Source organism: Diadema setosum, chromosome 7 (genome assembly GCF_964275005.1).
Source record: "Diadema setosum chromosome 7, eeDiaSeto1, whole genome shotgun sequence".
In the NCBI taxonomy this organism is placed as follows: domain Eukaryota; kingdom Metazoa; phylum Echinodermata; class Echinoidea; order Diadematoida; family Diadematidae; genus Diadema; species Diadema setosum.
In genome coordinates, this window is record NC_092691.1 from 6401067 (window position 1) to 6422963 (window position 21897).

A 21897-nucleotide genomic window follows, 5' to 3' on the forward strand; every position below is an offset into this window, starting at 1 on the left:
AAAGTGCAACCGATTTTTGTGCTAAGTATCTCCAAATGAAAATGAATCAAATGCATGTTTGAAAAAAAAAACAAATTTCGACTAATGTCACATTGTTATGATTTATCAGTGTTCCTTATTTTGGTATCGATTTACTTGATTTAATTCAGTTTGCACTTTTCTCTATACTTTATTTTGACGAATGGTCTTTACTTCATTATTGAGGCCCATAACGTCTGATTTCGAGCTAATTATGTCGACATCTCATGTCGTTTGAAACTTAAGTGCAATACTTATGATGCAGTATGGAATTGATACGAGGATGAAAATGGCGACAGTCCCGGTATTGCTTTCACGCCCGATTTAGTATGGCTCCTTGCTAATGCCAGCCACGGAGCAGAACCAAGACGATAACTGCAGCGTCATTCCCTCACGCACCATTTACACCGTCACTTGTGCTGACGTGCACGCAGAATCAGGTTACCATGGCGACCTAGTACATTAAAGAGCTCACTGCATTCGTTGTACAGTTGTAACAGAAGGCATGCATACTTCAATATCACTTACACTTGAGTGGTTTCCCTGATGTTGGTTATTGTGCTCAAATCCTATATCGCAGAGATGCAAATATGTCTTTATGTTTCATTTTTAATTTTGTGTGCTTACTTTTTTTTCCAAGTATGATCCTGTATAGTTATGGAGTTGACAACTTTAAAGTCACACGTACGCAGTGACTTTTGAGAATGCGTTTCCGTATATTAACTTCTCTTTTCCGTGAGAAACTACACATTCCCAATGATGGAGCCTACTTAAACTGCTCACGTTTTATTTACATCAGCAGTAGCGCACCTTATTTAATTTGAAATTCATTTGGCAGTTGTCATTGCTGAGTCCCGGTACCTGGTTGTGGATTAGAATCCTGCAATTGTCACTCAGATTGTTAAATAATATGAGCAATTCTGAACTTTGGTAAAAGAGCATTATCATTCTAGAACTCACAGTGGGGGCCTTTAACAACGATCAACAGCTGGTACACTCATTGTGACGTCACCTCTCTTGTCGAGCGTCGACAAAACGAGGGAAGCGTGGTAAGACGTCGTCGTGGCATTGAACTTCAGATACCAAGACGCAATAATTGCGAGTGCCCCATTACAGGCGGCACATCCTGACAAAGTGCGACAGCCTTTTTTCACATTCCTCTCTTCTTTTTTTTTTCACTCAACTTTGCGAGAGTCTACGACAGGAGGGGGGGGGGGGGGTTGAGGTTGAAATACCCTGAGCTGGATCAGTTTGACACGAAGATGTGTGATTTCGATGTTTTAATCACTGGGAACAATCAATCGAATCAGAGGGCGAGGCTGAAAAGACTAGCTTGTCAGGGATAGTGCTGGCTTTGATCGCAGCGATTGCGCCCGATAGCCTAATCGAGCGTGCCGGAGAGTTGCGCGAGGTTGCCGAGAAGCAGAATATAAAGATAATATAGGCGGGCGAACGAAGAGAAAATTGAAATCATGTTGTGCAATTGGTACTCCTCCCAGATTTGAACGTTGTTAACAAAAGAAGAAGAAGAAGAAGAAGAAGAATTATAATAATAAGAAGAAGATACAATGCAGTGATTTTATTTTCGTCTGCGCAATACAGAAATAATCTTATATCGATATCAACTATATACGCTACGATGTATTTTCTGACAGATGTTTTACCGAACGATGTGAAGCTGTCAGTCATTTTATGTTGATATCAACTAGAAGTATTTCCGACAGATGTTTTATTGTACGATGTGGAATTGTCAGTCATTTTACGCTGTTACCAAGAACTTATGTACAGTTTGTATTTATTTATTCACACACTGATCACCAATTGCAATGTTTGATAATAAAAAATGATAATGATATTTATCGCTTACAATTCAACAGCCCTGTCCCTGTGTATCTCTTCCAGAGCAAAGTGTTTAGTAGTATATCTGTAAATAAGAATGTGGATACCTGTTGATTTATCTGTCATATATATATATATATATATATATATATATATATATATATATATATATATACATATATATATATGTGTGTGTGTGTGTGCGTGCACGTGTGTGCTTGTGTATATTTATATATTTTTTGTGTTTGACATTAAGTAAGATTGAAGAGAATTGTAGTTACATCACAAGGCAGAAGACCAGAGAGTTTGAGAAGTTTCACATTCTTCGGAAAACACAACAGAAGTCTTAACCACACATGCAAATCACATGAGCGGATAAAGGCATCACGTACAAACCTACCGCGCACACACACACACACACACACACACAATCTATGAATCTTCCTTTTCTTATATGAAAATACATTTACATTCACATTAAATCAGTGTTGGTGTGTTTGAGAAACTTTTGTAGTTTTTGTTTATTTATAATGGACCACAAACACAATCAATAGACAGTTTTTTATGCTAACGAGAGAGAGAGAGAGAGAGAGTTGTAAGGTTGTGACCGTTAGAGATAGTCACCCTCCGCGAAAACGAGAAAAAAAAAATCCGGGCCCTGTTTTATGAAGAGTTAAAATTGATTATATAGTTGATTTCAACTGTACGTCTATGGCAGCCTGTGTGGTAAGGAAATCTAAAATCGATTTTATCTTTTGAAAAAAAAAACGGGGCCCAGATGTCATAAGTATGCATCTTATAATCATGTCTGCTTTTATGAAGTTCTACCTGTCTGTATTATTGATTCTATGAAGCAGATTTGTATTTTATGCCGAATTCAGTCTCCCAACAAACGCATATATAGACAGGAAATCAAAACATTCTATACAAAATAAACAAAAAGATTCAATGTCAGTAGTGTTTAATATCTGCGTAAACCAACTTGTTGCACTTCAGTCCTGAAATTCGAATGTTTCTTCTTTTTTTTTCCTGCTCAAACTACACTTTTGTATGGGAAGACTTCTCCAACCTAGGAATAAGGTTTAATTATGATGCATTCTTATCAACCACAACTGATCAGTTCCTATACCAGGCTGCAATGGCTCGTTGTTATTATTATTATTATTATTATTATTATTATTATTATTATTACTATTATTATTATTATTATTACTATTATTATTATTATTATTATTGTTATTATTATTATCATTATTATTATTATTATTATTATTATTATTATTATCATTATTATTATTATTATCATCATCATCATTGTCATCATGATCATTATCATTATCATTATTATCATCATCATCATTATAAGTTGTTGTATTTTTACATATATTTTCCTGATATAAGCCTACTTCACTATCTTTGGTACAACAAATTAATATGATATTATAATGGTCTTCTTTATTCAGGGTAGCCTCTTCAGTGCTGGCATTGCTCTGCCAGAGTGCCCTGCCATTATTACTATCCTAGTGTTGCCAAGTACCCAATCATACTTCTGGGTTGAGAGGTACATAATGAATAAAAACATCTCGTCAAAGGACCTATACACTTGGCGGGATTGGAACTCAGATTCTCTGATAGAAAGCCAGGCGTCTTATCAACAGTGCCACATTGGGTAAAACAAGGCTTGCTGAAACCAAAGTTAATATTTCCAATGTTCAAAGAACATGAGTCATCTTTCTTTTTTTTTTTAAATCTAATGATGAAAATGATTTATGCAACTTTGTTCGTCTGTAACATAGGTCTCACACTTGTAGAAAATATTGTGCCAAATTTATATCTCTTTGACGTGCCAAAAGCAATAAAATAAATCGGGAGAATTGTATAAACAAAAATAAACCATACCAGCCTGTCAAAAATTAATGAGATGCGGCTGATGAGTTTTATTCCCTCTACAAAATGCAACTCATTTAGAGGGTGGGCACTCTTTCTTTCAAATTTAGATGGACTACATTTGTTTCAGCTTAACTGTAGAAAAAGATTAAATTGTTGAATAGTAAAAACCGGTCTTTCTTGGTCCTCTCACAAGGGGTTCAAGCTACCCCCCCCCCCTTGCAAAATTCAGGTCTGAAGCGAAACACTTTGGTTTACTTAGATTCGAAATATGGAAGACAACCATATATTCGTGCGTTTCATACAATTTAACCTTACCATTTTTTTTTTTTTTTTTTTTTTGGTTGTAACACGTAAACATTATCCATGAAGAACAATCGTACAGATGCGAGAGCTGATATGACTAGCACATAGAGCTGTAATTCATAATCCAACTCTATGGACTAGCATCAGCATTGAGCTATGGTAGAAAGTGTATAGCGCCCTCTCACACTGGTCATGGAAAGAGGTCAAACGATGATGTATGCCTTTTGATATGAAGTATACATGTACGTGAACATGTACATCCCAAGTAGAGATCAGTGGTCCATTCACGTCCATGTCAACTTGCAACAGTCTGAGTTTCAGGCTAGTCGTTGCATGTGCTGTTCGGCTTACAGACACACACACACACACCTCTTCACTTCAGCAATTATATGGGTATATTTATAAGCGGAGAGAAGCCTAGACACGCTTTCAGTGCTAAAACGATAGATGAATGAAATCATTATTATGCGAACAGGCCGAGTTCCGTCACTGTGCAAGACGGTATACGAGTTGCTCGGTATACAAAGACTAGCATTGGAACATCTCGTCATATGACACTCGTCCCACGTTAGGAAGGACGTCCATGTTGAATGTCGTTGATATTAGTTGTTGTTGTTGTTATCGTTTTATTTAACAAGAGGCGTGCTTGCACTATGAATAGCCATCATACTCACTGTCGGGTTGCCGTAGGCCATTGTCATTCCATTTGTCATTGACACTCTACGTGTTTTATACACACACATTTCAAATGAAAAATGATTTATGATGTATGTGTTGTGGGAGCAGGACCAGTTGGATCGGCCGCAGCCCGATGGACCTCGTCGCTGAAGGGTGTCCGTGTGTGCCTCATTGGACCAGCCGAACCTACTGAACAGGTGATTCTGCTTATCTCTGTCTTATTAAAACCGAATGCTTCTTCATAGGAATATAATTTCCATTTTCGGAGATTAAGCCTACAGTAAAGTTGAGATGATAATGTGGATGGTGAAAATATCTTCACATTGACAAATTAGGACGAATGTTTTTATTGTTTAAATGTTTTATTAAGGCAAGGAAGGAGTTTATAAAATTGTTGTGATGCTGCGATCAGCAGATGATTTAGGGCATACGATAGTTAGCAAGCACACTGATCCATTAGGCTTTAATTATTACTAGATGGCGATCACTGTATTACAAGAGGACAGCATAATGATAGAGCTCCATGATATTGGTGTATAGGCCTGCAAAAATATAAAACACTGATAGACCCTACTTTTTAGCGCTTTACTTGTATACCATAATAACATACCACTTGGGGCTTGGATCTAAAAGGGAGTTTTGTTTCATATAACAAATGCCCGTGCTTCGGGTTGAAAGTGTTGATATCGTATAGTATAATCACATTACGGCAATAAATTGTGCGCATTGTATCATTATTAAGGCACAGGACCATTGTGCGTGGTAAGTGGTAACAGTATATGCAGGGGAGAGGGGCAACACAATGAGTAAGGACTTCGAACAGACGATTTTCATAGGCTTTGATGCACACGACAGGTTTTGTATATTAGTGCTATGTGTTTTACGGCAGTGGGGAAGAACGCCTGATTTCTATAGCAGTTACTGAGTGTCTCGGCGCAATACAATAAATGTGCCATCAGCGAGACAATTCATTCACTGATTTACGGAAATACAGTTATGTAGTTACCAACGTAAATTTGTATGGCTCCGAGTATTTAGGACTACATTGAGATACTCAAGAGGTGGTTAGTAGGCCTAATGCTGGTAACTACTGCGGTCTGAAGCGCATAAATGTTTCACGAAAATCAATATCCTTTATGTAAGTAGCGTTGTCCGATGAAATCGTAGATCGAAAAACCTCCAACACAAAGTCAAATTTAGAACAGGATTTCAATAGGGCAACTGTTTTGTTAGTTTGCATGTAATGTAAACTTTCTGCGTTGATACGCTTATGATATATATATATATATATATATATACACATAATACATGTGTGTCGTATATTAAATTTTTGTGTGTTCAAAGTTCAAAGATCAAATTTTCTTCAAACAATGTTTTTCTTTTATCTTACCTTTTGTACTCTTTATAGCCCTTCATTGATTCTAAACTTCAATCTCTGAATATGAAATTTTGACACTGCCTTCTGCCATTGATGATGACCCGTATATTGTGTGCCACGCAGGAATGGAGCAGCGGTCAGCGAGAGTATTTCGGGGAGCACTACGGTCAAGAACGGCTCGTCAGCACGGTGTGCAGCGGTCAAAAGGAGGAGTCCTGGCCGATCCTCGCCCGGAGATCTATCGGCAGATTCCGAACCCTCGAGAGGCTGTCTGGTATCAAAATATAGATCGAATCATCTATTCTTCGGTTATCACAATAATTGAATCGCATAAGGACGTGATGTTAGGTTTCTTTGATTCTTGTAAAATCAGGAGAGGTAATTTTAAACATGTTAAAGAGAGTGGCGAAAGAGTTATACTGTTACAAAGAAAAAAGAAACCGTTATTGGAATAGAGAGTGACACCAGCCAATTCTGTTTTCTTGACTAATGCACCACAATATTGATGATCAGACATGTACTGACATTACAAACATATATGCAACTACGAGTCTCGCTCATTTTAGCTCGTTATGTAAACACATTGTTTAGTTACCTTGTACTGTAGTTTGATGAGTCTTTTCAAAGCATTCGCGGACAGCGGAGAAAACGTCACTAACATAAAGACAACCGTAGGAAACAATCTTGCTATACATGATTGCATATTTTAGAGTGAAAATATATGTAAAGTTCATGGAAGTAGGCCTACGCAATCCATGTTGATATAGAACCAGAATTTGTTTTGTAGAAAAGATGCCGCCCACACTGAAATAATGTCATTATTTTGATGTGTTCACCTTAGCCCGAATACTTCACGTGAAGTCATGCCTAGTTCTCTGATTGTGCCTACTGAGGGCGAAGCTGTATTGGCATTACCAAAATACTGAATTGAGGATACATGTATTTGCAAGGTCCTTAATGCACGACGATTTGTATATTTTGCAATTGTTAAAATCTGTCTTTATATTCCTTTACAGGCATTCGATTCTTCGAAGAGGTTGGCTTTCTCTTCTATTCAACCAAGAAAAAGGTCGGTCACGTCCGCTCAAAATTGCCCGACAACTTAGCTGTCAAGACGATAAGGCAAGAAGATATATCCAGCTTGTGGAATTTAAAAGCACCGCCGAAGTCAAAACACCAAAATTCTGAAACACATGAAGGGATTCTACAAGAACAAAGTGCAGGTTACATCAATCCCCGAAAGTACATTGAAGCAAACAAGCTCCTTGCGTCGAGAAACGCCTGCGAACTAGTTGACGATGCTGTGATCGAGGTCCTTGAACATGATGGCCTAGGACGAAAAAACATGCGGGTGTTCACAAAAGGCGGGCGAGAAATTCACGCGCGCCGCGTCCTGCTCTGCGCAGGCGCATTCACTAACCACGGTCGTCTGCTTCCCCAGGGGTGTGAAGTTGACATCTCCATGACAACGGAGACTGTGGCCATGCTCGAAGTACCCGCACACGACGTGCAACGACTTTCTGGGATGCCGTGTATGGTAGTCAAATTTGATGACCTTAAGGACGTCAGGAATACGTACTTCTTTCCCCCGGTGAAATATCCTGACGGTAGGTTTAACACGAAAATTACATGTGTGACAAAATGCTCTATGACCAATGACCCATTTTACATCATATTTGATGCAAATATCAGTTGCAATACTGTATATACAAATGCTTTCTTATCTTTTAAATCCGTCAAGAATCATTGATGAAGTGGAATAAAATTCCATGCTGAAATTGACTTTGATAGATAAAAACATATTGACAGAATTTTTGCAGATTTGTTTAGATATGATTCCCTTGTTTATAACGTCACGGATTATTTTTCTACTTCAGTGTAATGTATTTTCTGAATCGTAAAAATTATCTTGAATCATGCTGATCGAGAGAACACGAAGAGTGTCTCCTTTACTTTGCAGTTTTCTTAAGGAAAGATGGAAACAGTATTTCTTGTGCTGATGGTGTTGTGTAAACATTAAATTTTGCTGTCAATCAAGATACCTCGATCTGGTATATACTTGCCAGCACTTTTTGTATTTTGCTGGCAAGAAAGGCGAAACTTTCCTGAATCAGTTCACTGATTTGCTATCCGGAGTTGTAGTTACTAATCAAGCTTACTGTTTCAGGTGGTTTTGTCTCGACAAAATTCTTCCGTTTTCGTGCGCAACTTCAACATGACATTTTAGGTCTGTCATTTTCAAACATATACGTTTCTTACACCGAAATGGCCATGCTCTTGATAATTCTTTTAATTCACAAATACTCTGGCATAGAAATTGAACTACCCCTTTGCAAAATCTCTCGATCCGATCGATCGCACATTTCCGTATATAGTATGTTCTAAAATGTCAGTTGATTAGCAGTTGTATATTATAAGAGAAATTATTTTGATGGCCATGCGGAGATGGTTCATAATACGACTGTTTGCAGTATATCAGTTAGTAATACAGACCGCATTGTAAGCATCGTCACACATATCACATTCTGAACATTTGACCGAAATCACTGAAACATCTCCAACGAATCGTTTCAATTACAGTAAAAAGGCACTAGTATCAATACTTTATCATAGATATCATATGCTAAGTAATTCAATGTTAGGCTTTGACAACTGGCCACGATGAAACATTTCATAGTGTTCTTTGGTACAGAAGCTCCCCTCATGGAAACAAAGATTACTATGAGCTCCCTCGTAGAGGCACTTTACTTCATTGTCTCTTATTACAGAGACAATGATTTACAGTATATGCAAATACCATTTGATTTGTTAATGATCGTTTGATTTGATGTCAGTGCTGTCTGGAGCAACATCATCGCCGATTGGGCCCCGTTCCTCTTTCTATAAAACCAGCAATTGGCCACAAGGGTAAAGACACGGTCTAGTATCTTAAGATGTTAAACAGCTGATTTCATGTATCTCTTTAAACAAACTATATAGGAAAGTACTGCATGAAGGTGGGCCATGGCCTGCACTTAAATCAACCTTTAACCTCCTACGATGACGTCATATCGTGGTATCGCAAGAGAGGGGACGTCCCGAAAGCTAATGTGGAATATGTGAGCTCGCTTCTTCTAAACTGGGTGCCAGGTAATACCCTAATATCATGCCTATATGTGAACTCTACAATCATTATGTATTCTGTTCACATCTTTTAGCTTCCCTACAGCGAATTAAAGTGAATTCCTTGCCACATTCATTCATAATGAAAGCCAGCCATCACAGACCGTCTTGGTCCAATTAAACACTTTTAATACCTATCACGAAACGTATCTTGAACTTCGTCAAAGTGAATACAATATGTCATGTAGTATGATTATGGTGATTAATAGCTTCATTCTTTTTCTTCTGCCTTCACCATTATTTATGTTGCCATTACAATTATTATATTTTTATTATTATTTCTATCATCATCATCATTATTGACCACTATGATGATTGACCATCACCATCGTGATTGACAACTTGTTCTGTATGTTTGCAATATTCTATTTGGCTTCCTAGCTGGATATCATGTATTATTTCATTTTGCTACATTTGATGTATCTTTGATCGCTAATTATGAGAATAAAGTGAAAATTATCATCATCGTTATCATTATTATCATCATCATTAGTATTATCATTATCCCTATTATTTCATTTTAACCATAATCGATGGTGTAATACTTGTCATGAATTTTAAATTTATATATTAGCAGAATCATAGGAAATGATAATGATACAATGTTCTGAATACTAGCTGTTCTATTAAACCTTTCAGAGCTCAGTTACCCGAGATTGAACGTCAGTGGACTTATTCACTTTGCCAAGAAAAGCTAGAGCCTCATTGTTTCGCTTGATATTTTTTTTTTTTCAAAATTGCCGGGATATATTTCAAGGTAAAAGTGACAGCGAAGAAAAAGTTTGTTGAACTTGTGCTCTCCAAATTACCGTAGCTATCAATACAACAACAGCAACAACAAAGTATGTCATTTTGTTCCAGATCTTCGTCCTAGAGCCGTGACTGGAAGCACATGCGTGATTACGTCAACCCCAACGGGCCGTTATTACTGCGACATGATGACTCCCACCCTCGGAGTGGTTGTCGGGGGTAACGGCGCCGGATGCATGATTGCCGACGAGATAGGACGCATGGGGGCGCAAATGATTGTCAAAGGTTCATGGGACCACGATCTCCCAGCGCATCTCTTCAGAGCGAGATACAAAAGAAGAGCGCTCAATACTGAGAGTAAACTTTAGATACCATGGCAGTAAAGGCTGGTCGGTTTCTTGACAACAGGCATCAGAACCTCACCAACCTCAAGAGATCTGAACTCAATGGATGACATGAATTACCAGACTAATTATAGAAACAGAATGCTTGAAGTTAAAGTTGTTCATTCGATAAGGATTTGTATTTCATTTCAGAGAAGGTGCTGCTCAATTTTGTGTTATCATTATTACGGGTTATTATGGAAATAAGAGAAAACAATCTGTTTGTTAGACAGGGATTGAAAGTGAATATGTATGTGTCAGTAAGACACAACCCGACGCACATATGTGAAAGATATCATTTAACCTAAACTGCCAAACGCAAAATCGAACATCATGAACATGATTTGGTATGTGCATTGCCAGATATCGCAAATGTATTGTCTCTGTAAATAATCATGAGGGGTTTTATCCCAAATACTAGTGAGGATTCAGTAAAATACAGAGATACTGGAGGAATACGGCAGCGAAGTTTAAGAAAAGTCAGATAATCAGTTCTAAATGAACTTACGAATCTTTCCTGGATTATGATGACTGAACAGTTCGAGATGCCACGGTAGTAAAATGATATTATTATGAAGAAAATATAAAGAGAATTCCAAGTATTTTCATCTACTCAGCATAGCGAAAAGTGCTCATTCCTTATATTTTTCAGGAGGTAGGGTGAAAATGGTATTCTAGATATAATATCAGTTGACATATGGAAATTTAATCTGTGTAAGAAGGTAAGAATTAAATTAAAAAAAATGTGCAGTAGATTTCATAAACGAAAAATAGATTTTGCTATGTCTCCTTCATGTTTTTTTTTTTAATATCGTTCCACTACTGTGAGAGCACCCAGTGCTGAAGTCATCTTATCTCGTAATGTATGAATATGGATTTTTTTAGAATGATAATTAACTTCTGAACTATTATCCGATATTCCTCAAACTTCAGCTGATGCGTTCACTGACCCCACTTATGATGCTTGGGGCAAATTCCCCTAATTTAGGCAACTGTCACGAAGACATAATTATCTTGAAACTGAATCTGGTATAGCCAGTGTGGTAGAGTATCCAAACGACCCCAGCCCTCCTGGAGATCCCCAAAGTTCCCTAAGTTTGCTATATAATGTATACTTCTTAGTTAATAGTTTGGAAGAATGTGTAGAAGGTAAACTTGCTGTACTCAGGTGAGCGCGAGACCCCGGGCCACCTGTTAATTTGTTTTCATCAAGAAAAAAAAATGCAAAGATTTGCATGAATATTTGTTACAATGTATTGGAGAGTTGTAAACCTTGTGATTAAAGCCAGTCTCCCTACACAGATGTTTGTAAAAATCAATTTGAGTTCCAAAGTGCATTTAAAGCACTTTTCCCTGATGTTAATGGTATTTATCATTTATTTTGTAACACTATTTTATAATGATGATAAGGTGACAAATAAAGTAGTTCATGATTTAAAAAGAGCAAGAAGTTACGGAAATGTTGCCTTTGTTTATCAAAATATTCCATAATCGGGTAGTGTAGATAAAAAAAAAAGCAGTTGATTATGTCGGTAAAGTTCCGCAGTTTTATAATCTTGCGATCTGGGGGGTGTTTCATAAAGTTGTTCGTAAAGTTACGAACAACTTACGAGCGACTGGTGATCAGTTCTTGTGCTGAATTATGGAAATTCTTATAAGTGTAGCACATCAGAACTGATCACCAGTCACTCGTAAGTTGTTCGTAACTTTACGAACAGCTTTATGAAACAGGGCCCTGGAACTTGCACTTGTACCCGCATTGGGTTTTCTCGCTGGTATAGTTAGATAATTTCAGTTAGTACTCTGTATATGCATGTACATTATATGGATACCATAAATCGCCACCAGACTCATCCCAGCATGAGCATCTTTGGGTAACATAATTTAGTCATAGATAATCTCGCTTGGATAATATAGCCTGATGTGTGTATTATTGTCTACACATGTGCCTGTCTTCTCTCTCTCTCTCTCTCCCTCTCATGTCTAATTTGTGTCGAATTATCAAGGCAGTTGTGACTCACCTGAGTGGAGCCGTGCTGTAACTGTATTGTCATATTTATGAGGTAGACTTTGCACGTATTATCTTATATTGTATAGGGCATATATAATGAATACAGATATAACATATATAGAACAATCATTATCTAATGACTGTACTGCATGAAGTTTGTTGCCCTGTTATTGCCAAGGCGTGACGACCAAAGGGTTATGTGCCGCCGCTGAGCTCACGTTCAAGTGGGGCAAGCAAAGCACATTTTTTACCGGCTTATCGCTACATGTCAAATAAAAGGAAGCATTAGCTAAACATATCGGACAAGATTGTTGCATGATTGACATTGTGCTGCTGCTGTAACAGTAGCAGAGCATAATCATTGTCAGCCTGCATGGACATCGGAAGGGTTACAGCTCTTTATTCCGAAGGTTCGTTATTCCGAAGGCTCTTTATTCCTAAGATTCGTTATTCCGAAGGTTCATTGTTCCGAATTTCATTTTCGGATTAACCAATCTTCGAAATAACGAACCTTCGGAATAACGCCACAAATTTTCGGATTAACGAACCCTTTTTCATTTTCGGATTAACGAACCTCTAGGTATAGGGTATTTGCGTGTTTCGGATTAACGACCCTTCGGAATAACGACCCTTCGGAATAGCGAACCTTCGGAATAACGAACAGCACCCCATCGGAAGTACGCCATGATGTACGACGTCTGTGTTGTGGGGGCCGGTATGACGGGGTCGGCCGCAGCTCGCTGGGTCTCGTCGCGTGAAGGAATCAAGACTTGCCTCGTTGGTCCCGCGGAACCTACAGAACAGGTGACCTCAGAGAAAACCGTGTGTGTCCTGATCATATTGCTAACAGGATCAGTGCAGGAACTAGGGGAATGTCCTGCAGTGATACTTCTAAACGCAAGTTAGGCTTCTTTTTTTTTCAGTCATTTTGGTTTCGGAGACATGCATCCCGGAAAAAAAAAGAAATGCGAGCAGTGGAACAAATATTTGTAAAAGAAAGGTTTAGGCCAATTGGAGAATTTTGTGAATATTACGACCGTTTAAAATTTGGATAAGTCATGTGACCTGACATCACAGAAGGTTTATCCAGACCCGTCTTACTAACTGAGCATTGACACTCCGAATGCATTATTTATACGACACTCTGCCTAGAGGAGGTGTTCGGTTGTGAGTGAGTGTTGATTAATCTTGTATCCTTCTAGCAAGAAACGAGGATCTATACAAATCTATACAGAAAGGTGACACGTTACCAATGTGTTTTGTTTTGTTGTTATTGTGTGTGTGTGTGTGTGTGTGTGTGTGTGTGTGTGTTTTAGATCCGGGACATCAAAACGACATTTCAGATTAATCATTTCAGCTACATACGTACATAAACAAAAGAATAGCAGAGCAAAAACGGATAATAAGCCACTATCTGGAAACTTTAATATCCCATGTTACTATTCCGCGCCACTTCTGAATTAAACCTGTTAAATCCGGACAAAGTCCAAGTCCAAAGGCACCTTACCCACGTTCAAGCTTGCGATACTTGTACCATGGACCTAGGTCCATGCTTGTACAGAGTTGTCTTCGTTGTAGCATGGACCTACAACATGGTTGTAGGAAGAGGGGAGAGTTGGGCCAAAATGGGGGCAGGTATAGGACCTACAGCCACCCTTTGCCAGTTTGGTGTCAATCGATGGGGAATCCAATGAAGAATCCGCTCTCGAGTGATTGATCTCGGGTATTCTGAATGATCGTGTAATTTGCATGAATGTATGACTGTGTGTGTGTATGTGTGCAGTGGCGTACCGTGGGTCAAGACATTGGGGGGGCACCTCATGGCAGCAACATCAGAATTGCATAACGTAACAAGTAAATGCGAGCGAGCGGAGCGAGCGAGCTTGAAAATTTTGACATTTTACAGTTCCCAAACTGCCGTTTGTAGCTATATGTATGTATAGCTATTTAGCTATATTTTTTCGCTTTGGAAATTAAGGGGAGGGGACGCACCGGGCACAACAGTTACTGCGGGCAATTACTGACAGCAACATCAGGAGAATTGCATAGCGATTAAATGCGAGCGAGCGAAGCGAGTGAGCTTGAAAATTTTGACATTTTACAGTCCCAAAACTGCCGTTTTTAGCTATATTTTTTCGCTTTGGAAATTAAGGAGAGGGCCTGGGCGCACCGGGCACAACTGCTGGCAATTACTGACAGCAACATCAGGAGAATTGCATAACAATTAAATGCGAGCGAGCGGAGCGAGCGAGCTTGAAAATTTTGACATTTTACAGTCCCCAAACTGCCGTTTGTAGCTATATGTATGTATATGTATATATATATATATTTGCTTTGGAAATTAAGGGGGTCGCACCGGGCGCAACTACTGGTAGTTGCTGGCAGTAACATCACGAGAATGGCATAACGATTAAATGCGAGCGAGCGAATTCCAAGCGAGCGAGCTTGAAAATTTTGACATTTTACAGTCCCCAAACTGCCGTTTGTAGCTATATTTTTCGCTTTGGAAATTCGGGGGGGGGGGGGGGCGCACCGGGTGCAACTGCTGGCAATTACTGGCAGTAATATCAGGAGAATGGCATATAACGGTTAAATGCGAGCGAGCGAAGCGTGCGAGCTTGAAAATTTTGACATTTTATGTTCCCAAAACTGCCGTTTGTAGCTATATTTTTTCGCTTTGGAAATTAAGGGGCGCATCGGGCGCAACTGCTGGCAATTACTGACAGCAACATCAGGAGAATTGCATAGCGATTAAATGCGAGCTAGCGAAGCGAGCGAGCTTGAAAATTTTGACATTTTACAGTCCCAAAACTGCCGTTTGTAGCTATATTTTTTCGCTCTGGAAATTAAGGAGAGGGGGCGCACCGGGCGCAACTGCTGGCAATTACCGACAGCAACATCAGGAGAATTGCATAACGATTAAATGCGAGCGAGCGAAGCGAGCGAGCTTGAAAATTTTGACATTTTACAGTCCCAAAACTGCCGTTTTTAGCTATATTTTTTCGCTTTGGAAATTAAGGGGAGGGGACGCACCGGGCACAACTGCGGGCAATTACTGACAGCAACATCAGGAGAATTGCATAGCGATTAAATGCGAGCGAGCTTGAAATTTTGACATTTTACAGTCCCAAAACTGCTGTTTTTAGCTATATTTTTTCGCTTTGGAAATTAAGGAGAGGGCCTGGGCGCACCGGGCACAACTGCTGGCAATTACTGACAGCAACATCAGGAGAATTGCATAACAATTAAATGCGAGCGAGCGAAGAGAGCGAGCTTGAAAATTTTGACATTTTACAGTCCCTAAACTGCCGTTTGTAGCTATATTTTTTTCGCTTTGGAAATTAAGGGGAGGGGGCGCACCGGGCGCAGCTGCTGGCAATTACTGACAGCAGCATCAGGAGAATTGCATAACAATTAAATGCGAGCGAGCGAAGCGAGCGAGCTTGAAAATTTTGACATTTTACAGTCCCCAAACTGCCGTTTGTAGCTATATTTTTCGCTTTGGAAATTTAGGGGGGGGGGCGCACCGGGTGCAACTGCTGGCAATTACTGGCAGTAATATCAGGAGAATGGCATATAACGGTTAAATGCGAGCGAGCGAAGCGAGCGAGCTTGAAAATTTTGACATTTTATGTTCCCAAAACTGCCGTTTGTAGCTATATTTTTCCGCTTTGGAAATTAAGGGGCGCATCGGGCGCAACTGCTGGCAATTACTGACAGCAACATTAGGAGAATTGCATAGCGATTAAATGCGATCTAGCGAAGCGAGCGAGCTTGAAAATTTTGACATTTTACAGTCCCAAAACTGCCGTTTGTAGCTATATTTTTTCGCTCTGGAAATTAAGGAGAGGGCCTGGGCGCACCGGGCACAACTGCTGGCAATTACTGACAGCAACATCAGGAGAATTGCATAACAATTAAATGCGAGCGAGCGAAGCGAGCGAGCTTGAAAATTTTGACATTTTACAGTCCCTAAACTGCCGTTTGTAGCTATATTTTTTTCGCTTTGGAAATTAAGTTGAGGGGGCGCACCGGGCGCAACTGCTGGCAATTACTTACAGCAACATCAAGAGAATTGCATAACGATTAAATGCGAGCGAGCGAGCTTGAAAATTTTGACATTTTACAGTCCCCAAACTGCCGTTTGTAGCTACATTGTATATTTTTTCGCTTTGGAAATTAAGGGGAGGGGACGCACCGGGCGCAGCTGCTGGCAATTACTGACAGCAGCATCAGGAGAATTGCATAACAATTAAATGCGAGCGAGCGAAGCGTGCGAGCTTGAAAATTTTGACATTTTACAGTCCAAAAACTGTCGTTTGTAGCTACATATTATATGTTTTTTCGCTTTGGAGGGAGGGGGCGCCCGGTACGCCCCCTGGATCCGCCACTGGCAGTCAAGGGTGTCGGTTTATGTTCATGATTGGGGGAGGTATGACCAGCGAGGGGGCGTCGAAGTGACCACTAAGCGGGAGAAGGATGTCCAAAATCTGCACTTTATATAGAGCATCCCCTAATTTGTTTGTGTTTGTGAGTGTGTGTGTTTCATATAGATGGAAAAGGTAGGAAATAGCTAAGGTCAAGTCTTATTATTGGCAATGCAAGGCATTTTAATATAGACTAGTATGTAAAGCAACACTGCAAAAATCAATGATCAAGCTTTGGTAGCAAAATGTGTACAACCTATCAAACATCACATTGCGCAACATTGCAGCGACTCTTTTTGCCATTCCGATGTTCTGAGTACACTGCTTGTATTCAAAATGCCAACCAGGAATCACACTGAATCACAATCTTTTGTCGTCTCCGGGCTTTTTGAACAATGTTTCACTATAATACCTCTTTAATTATATGGTTAAAAGAAATCTTAGAAAAATATCTTTTTTCTTGATCATCCTTTCATGTCGATTTCAAAAGCAGTTTACTAACCCATGAATTACCATTTTGGTAGGGTTTTTTTCTTTTTTTCTTCTTTTTTTTTTCTTTTTTTTTACCAGCGGATTGGGGGGGCACGTGCCCCCCCATGCCCCCCCGTAGTTACGCCACTGTATGTGTGTGTGTGTGTGTGTCTAATGCATGTGTGTATATCTTATGTGTGCATGTGATTAAATGTTTGCGTGAATGTAGGCCAATTTACGTAAAGGTTATGATGTGTTTTGATGATATATGTACATGTAATTGTAATCATATTAATTTCATCATCAATGCGAAAGCGTACGCGTTCATTTGTGGGTTTTTTTTTTCCTGACTCGTCATAAAATGCATACTGCTCCATAATGTACCAAGTCGACTAAATGACTTAAAATGACTAAACATTTTAAAGTTAATTGGCAGAAAAGTTGAGGGTTGATCATAATTTACGAGGGAAATATGCGCTTGTAAAATGAATCAGCAGACAAAATCAGTAAACTTTACTACTGACAATGCAATTGACTTGACTTTGCCCTTTTGCTTCGACATCGCAATATTTGACTGACGATCTTTAGGAATGGCGGGAAGGTTCGACTCGTTCGGTGTTTGGCGCCCACTACGACGAGGGGCGAATCATGAGCACAATCTGCGAGAGCATACGTCACGAGACCTGGTTGGTCCTGGCCCAGCGATCGATAAGTAGACTGCGGCAACTAGAGAGGGAATCAGGTAAAAAGAAAAGACAAAATGAGCAAATTTTTGACCCGTTTCGTAAATTCTTGACTCATTTTATGCTATGTGGTTAGGCCTACATACCGTACTCTGTGTAGTCGTGAATCCGGTACAAGATCGAGATCCCGCGAGGTTGAATGGTCACTGTCTATAAAATGTTGGTGATCATGACTATATCTCTTCCACCAGTTGATAACTTATCAACTTGAGGTATGGAACCATACTCTGTTTGAAGATATCTTCTGACACTTCGCACTGATCTGTTGATAAAGCAATAGTTGAGCTTCATTGACCATTCATTCCTAATTATCCATTGCAAGTCTGTTAGTAGGTCTGTATTGTTTTTATTCTTAACGTTGTTGTTTGATATACCTTCATTCGTGATTATTTACTTGTTGTCTGAAAACTTGGAAAGGAATGGTAAGGTAGCAATCGATTCGATAAATATTTGCATAATGATGATATGCAAACCGTAAAAATACCCAACGTGCTATAAAGATGAAACATAGATGGGAAATTTGAAAATCGACAGGTAAACACGTTTTTCAGCATATGGTTTTAACAATGCAGAAAACTTGTAGGGACCTACGCATGGTTGTACAAAATGTACAGTCCTATATCGCACCACAGTTTAAATAGCACAATATCACATGGCTCTTATTAAAAAAAAGAGAGAAAAAAGACCCAAAAAAAAGATGTCTCGAGCAATTAAGAGAAGCTCATTTGATTGGCTATTTTCTATCCTGCTTTCATTCTACCAGGCATTCGATTCTTCCATCGAAATGGATGTATGATATACTCAAGTGCAGAGCGGATAGCAAGATTCCAACGCCTAGGCCTACCTGCGACGTTTTTGTACGCCGAAGGAATCTCGCGTTTTTACGCGCGCTTCAACCGTCCTTCACACGACAAACAACCAAAAACTGACGCGACTCACGCAGCAGCCCTGGAACGCGAGAATGCCGGTTACGTGAATCCGCGCAAGTACATCGCCGCGAACATCGCCGTCGCAGCACGGAACGGCTGCGATGTGATCACCGACGTTGTAAATGAAGTCAGGGAAGTTTTCGATAAGCGGGAGGGTGGTCGATACATGCAGGTTGTCACGAGTGGTGGAAGAAAAATTCGCGCACGTCGCGTTCTGTTATGCACCGGCGCATTCACTAACTTTGGTCGCCTGCTTCCTCGTGGAGTCGAAGTTGATATCACCTTGGTAACGGAGAGGGTTGTCTTGCTGGAAGTGTCTAACGTGGACATTGCGCGCCTCGAAGGAATCCCTTGCACAGTGCGCGAATTTGACGACATGCAGGACCAACGGAACATTTACTTCTTTCCTCCTATACGATATCCGGATGGTACACAATCCCTTGATTTTTCTTTGCATGTATGTGCTTGCTATTGTTGCTTTTTTGTTATTTTCCAAAACGTCGATACAGCTTTTCTTCAGTTTTTTTTTTCTGTGCAGAGAACGATTGTTATGATAATATATTATGATACATCTTTCTTTTCGTAATACGTGTGAGCTCACGACGTTCCTTTTATCTGACGTGTACAAACCTACCGGTCATTTTTCAACTTATTCGCTTTACAGAGCGCTTCCACATGAAATAATGAAGTGAGACTCGTAAGAATCTTGTCTGGATAAAACTTGGGATATCATTTTACATCTGCAAATTTTACAACTTAGAACTGCAAGGTTACCTTGTACAGCCTTGTCCTTTATTGTCACGTGTTAATAGCTTTTCTGTAAAAACTTTGAGTTAGGAAAGATCTTGCAGAATTAAGTAACTCATTTCTTAAATTAAAAATGTCAAGCAAGAGAAGCGCATGTGCATGAGTACCATGGACCTACGTAGGTCCATGATGAGTACTGAGCCGTAGAAATGTACTGTAATAGACTTTATATCGGATCTCTTAGTGTGGATACAGAACCTATTTCACTGATTATTTTTTTTTTTACCTTCGCTTGTGCTTTACCAATTCATATTAGAGTTTGTGTCATGGCTTACTGTGTCGTAATCATGATGTAACCTGTTCAGAAGAGCCACATAGTAGTTACTTTGCTTTTTTTAATTCAATTTAAAGCCATGTACGGATAGTCTCTACACAAACCAACTACCTTACGTCGATACAGTATGCAATTATCCCGATGTATACAATATTGGTCGATTTGCTGACTTTCATGATTTTATATCAATCCAGGCAAGGTGTACATCAAAGTTGGTCACGGATTCTACCTGAATCGACCTTTGCCTACGTATGATGACGTCATATCATGGTATCGTCAAAGAGAGAAAATTCCCCAAGCTGATATAGAATTCCTAACTACAAGCCTCTACGGATTACTAACAGGTGAAAATTTGCATCCTCCTTTTTTCCCCCATCATGATTATACAGCCATGTCTCTTGTTTTTCTTTGCGGGGGTAATTAAAGGGATAGTACAGTATCGGTGGAGATGAGAATTGGGCTTTTAACTTTTTGCTAGATACCAAGAAAACGCTTATGAAATAGTACAGAGCATACTATTTTAAGAGGAATTCAAAGATTATTTGATGAAAATCGGGTTTAGCATGACTGAAACATCCGAAAATAAAGTAAAACAAAGCGATCGTAAAATAGTGCGGGTCGCTCTGTTTTGGATATCTCAGCCGTTTCAAAACCAATTTCCATCAAATAAACGTTAAATTCCTCATGGAATTACATGCTCTTTCATATTTCATAAGAGGTTTCTCATTATCTCACAAAAAAAAAAAAAAAATGTTAGAAACCTGAAATTAGGTCTCAACCAAAACTATACGATCCCTTTAAAGGGTGAGATGATAGAAAAAAAGAACACAGTTTCCCGTTACTTTTTAATCGACAACTGTGAATGCAGCGTTTCCTTATAAATTACTCTGATTGATTTAATGTTAGTTTCAGGAAATATACTCATGTTTTTAATTCCGTTATGAAATATTGATCTTCTTTTACCTAGCAACATTTGCTTGTCCCTCTGTTTCGCTCTCGGTCATTCTTTTAACATGACAAAACATTCATAGATTTCAGATATGACTTTCTTTATCAATATATTCATAAATCAGCGTATCATACTATTGAATAACTGGTGAATAAATGACAACGAATAAACAGGCATGACAGGTGTATGAATAACAAAGACGCAGACTGCCAATTAAGATTGTATGTAAATAAGTAAATGAATATCATCGCTTTTTAAAGCTGTTGATGTACATTCTGTAGATTTCACACCGAAGTCTGTGACAGCCGCGACCTGTGTCATCACGCGAACACCTACGGACCGTTATTACTGCGACATGGTGACGCCCACCCTAGGGGTTGTCGTAGGGGGTAATGGCTCGGGAGCCATGGTTGCTGACGAGGTTGGTCGCATGGGGGCCCAGATGATTGCCAAAGGCTCGTGGGACCATGACTTGCCAGCGGAATACTTCAAAGTCAAGTACAAGAATCTGGACCCGAAACTAATTCCAAAGAGCAATTTATAGTCTGGAACTAGAAATGATGATCTGGTAAAGTCTGGTAACCATGTGAGCGAGAGATAATGAACAATACGAATTCAACATTTTGGTATAAGTGACGGACTTCTTGCTTTAAACCTTGTCAAAATCTCAGGCGTTTCTTTCTTCTTCTTTTTTTTAATGAGAATGTAACGCACGACACAGTCAGAGATAGTCGTTTACTTACCACACCAAAATTAATGTTATAAGATAATTATCGTTATGTATAGTTGTAAGATGATCGTGAATAGTAGTCGTTTACAGGTGTAACCTTGATAAAGTCGTCATATTCTGCTCAAACACGATGTATGGCCCGATGGTCTTACCTC

The 21897-nt window shown here is 39.3% G+C and overlaps 2 protein-coding genes across 2 annotated transcripts; both read left to right on the forward strand.

Moving 5' to 3' along the window:
* The first annotated feature begins 4805 nt into the window (after positions 1 to 4805).
* On the forward strand, positions 4806 to 10981 carry LOC140230948 (monomeric sarcosine oxidase-like). The gene is made up of 5 exons (XM_072311089.1): positions 4806 to 4925; positions 6230 to 6380; positions 7123 to 7713; positions 9086 to 9235; positions 10130 to 10981. Exons 1-5 carry the CDS (start codon positions 4806 to 4808, stop codon positions 10384 to 10386), a joined length of 1269 nt encoding a protein of 422 aa, XP_072167190.1. The 3' UTR covers positions 10387 to 10981.
* A 2115-nt stretch (positions 10982 to 13096) lies between these two features.
* LOC140230637 (monomeric sarcosine oxidase-like) lies at positions 13097 to 21556 on the forward strand. Its single transcript, XM_072310777.1, has 5 exons — positions 13097 to 13216; positions 17899 to 18052; positions 18817 to 19410; positions 20258 to 20407; positions 21294 to 21556. Exons 1-5 carry the CDS (start codon positions 13097 to 13099, stop codon positions 21554 to 21556), a joined length of 1281 nt encoding a protein of 426 aa, XP_072166878.1.
* Positions 21557 to 21897: the final 341 nt, after the last annotated feature.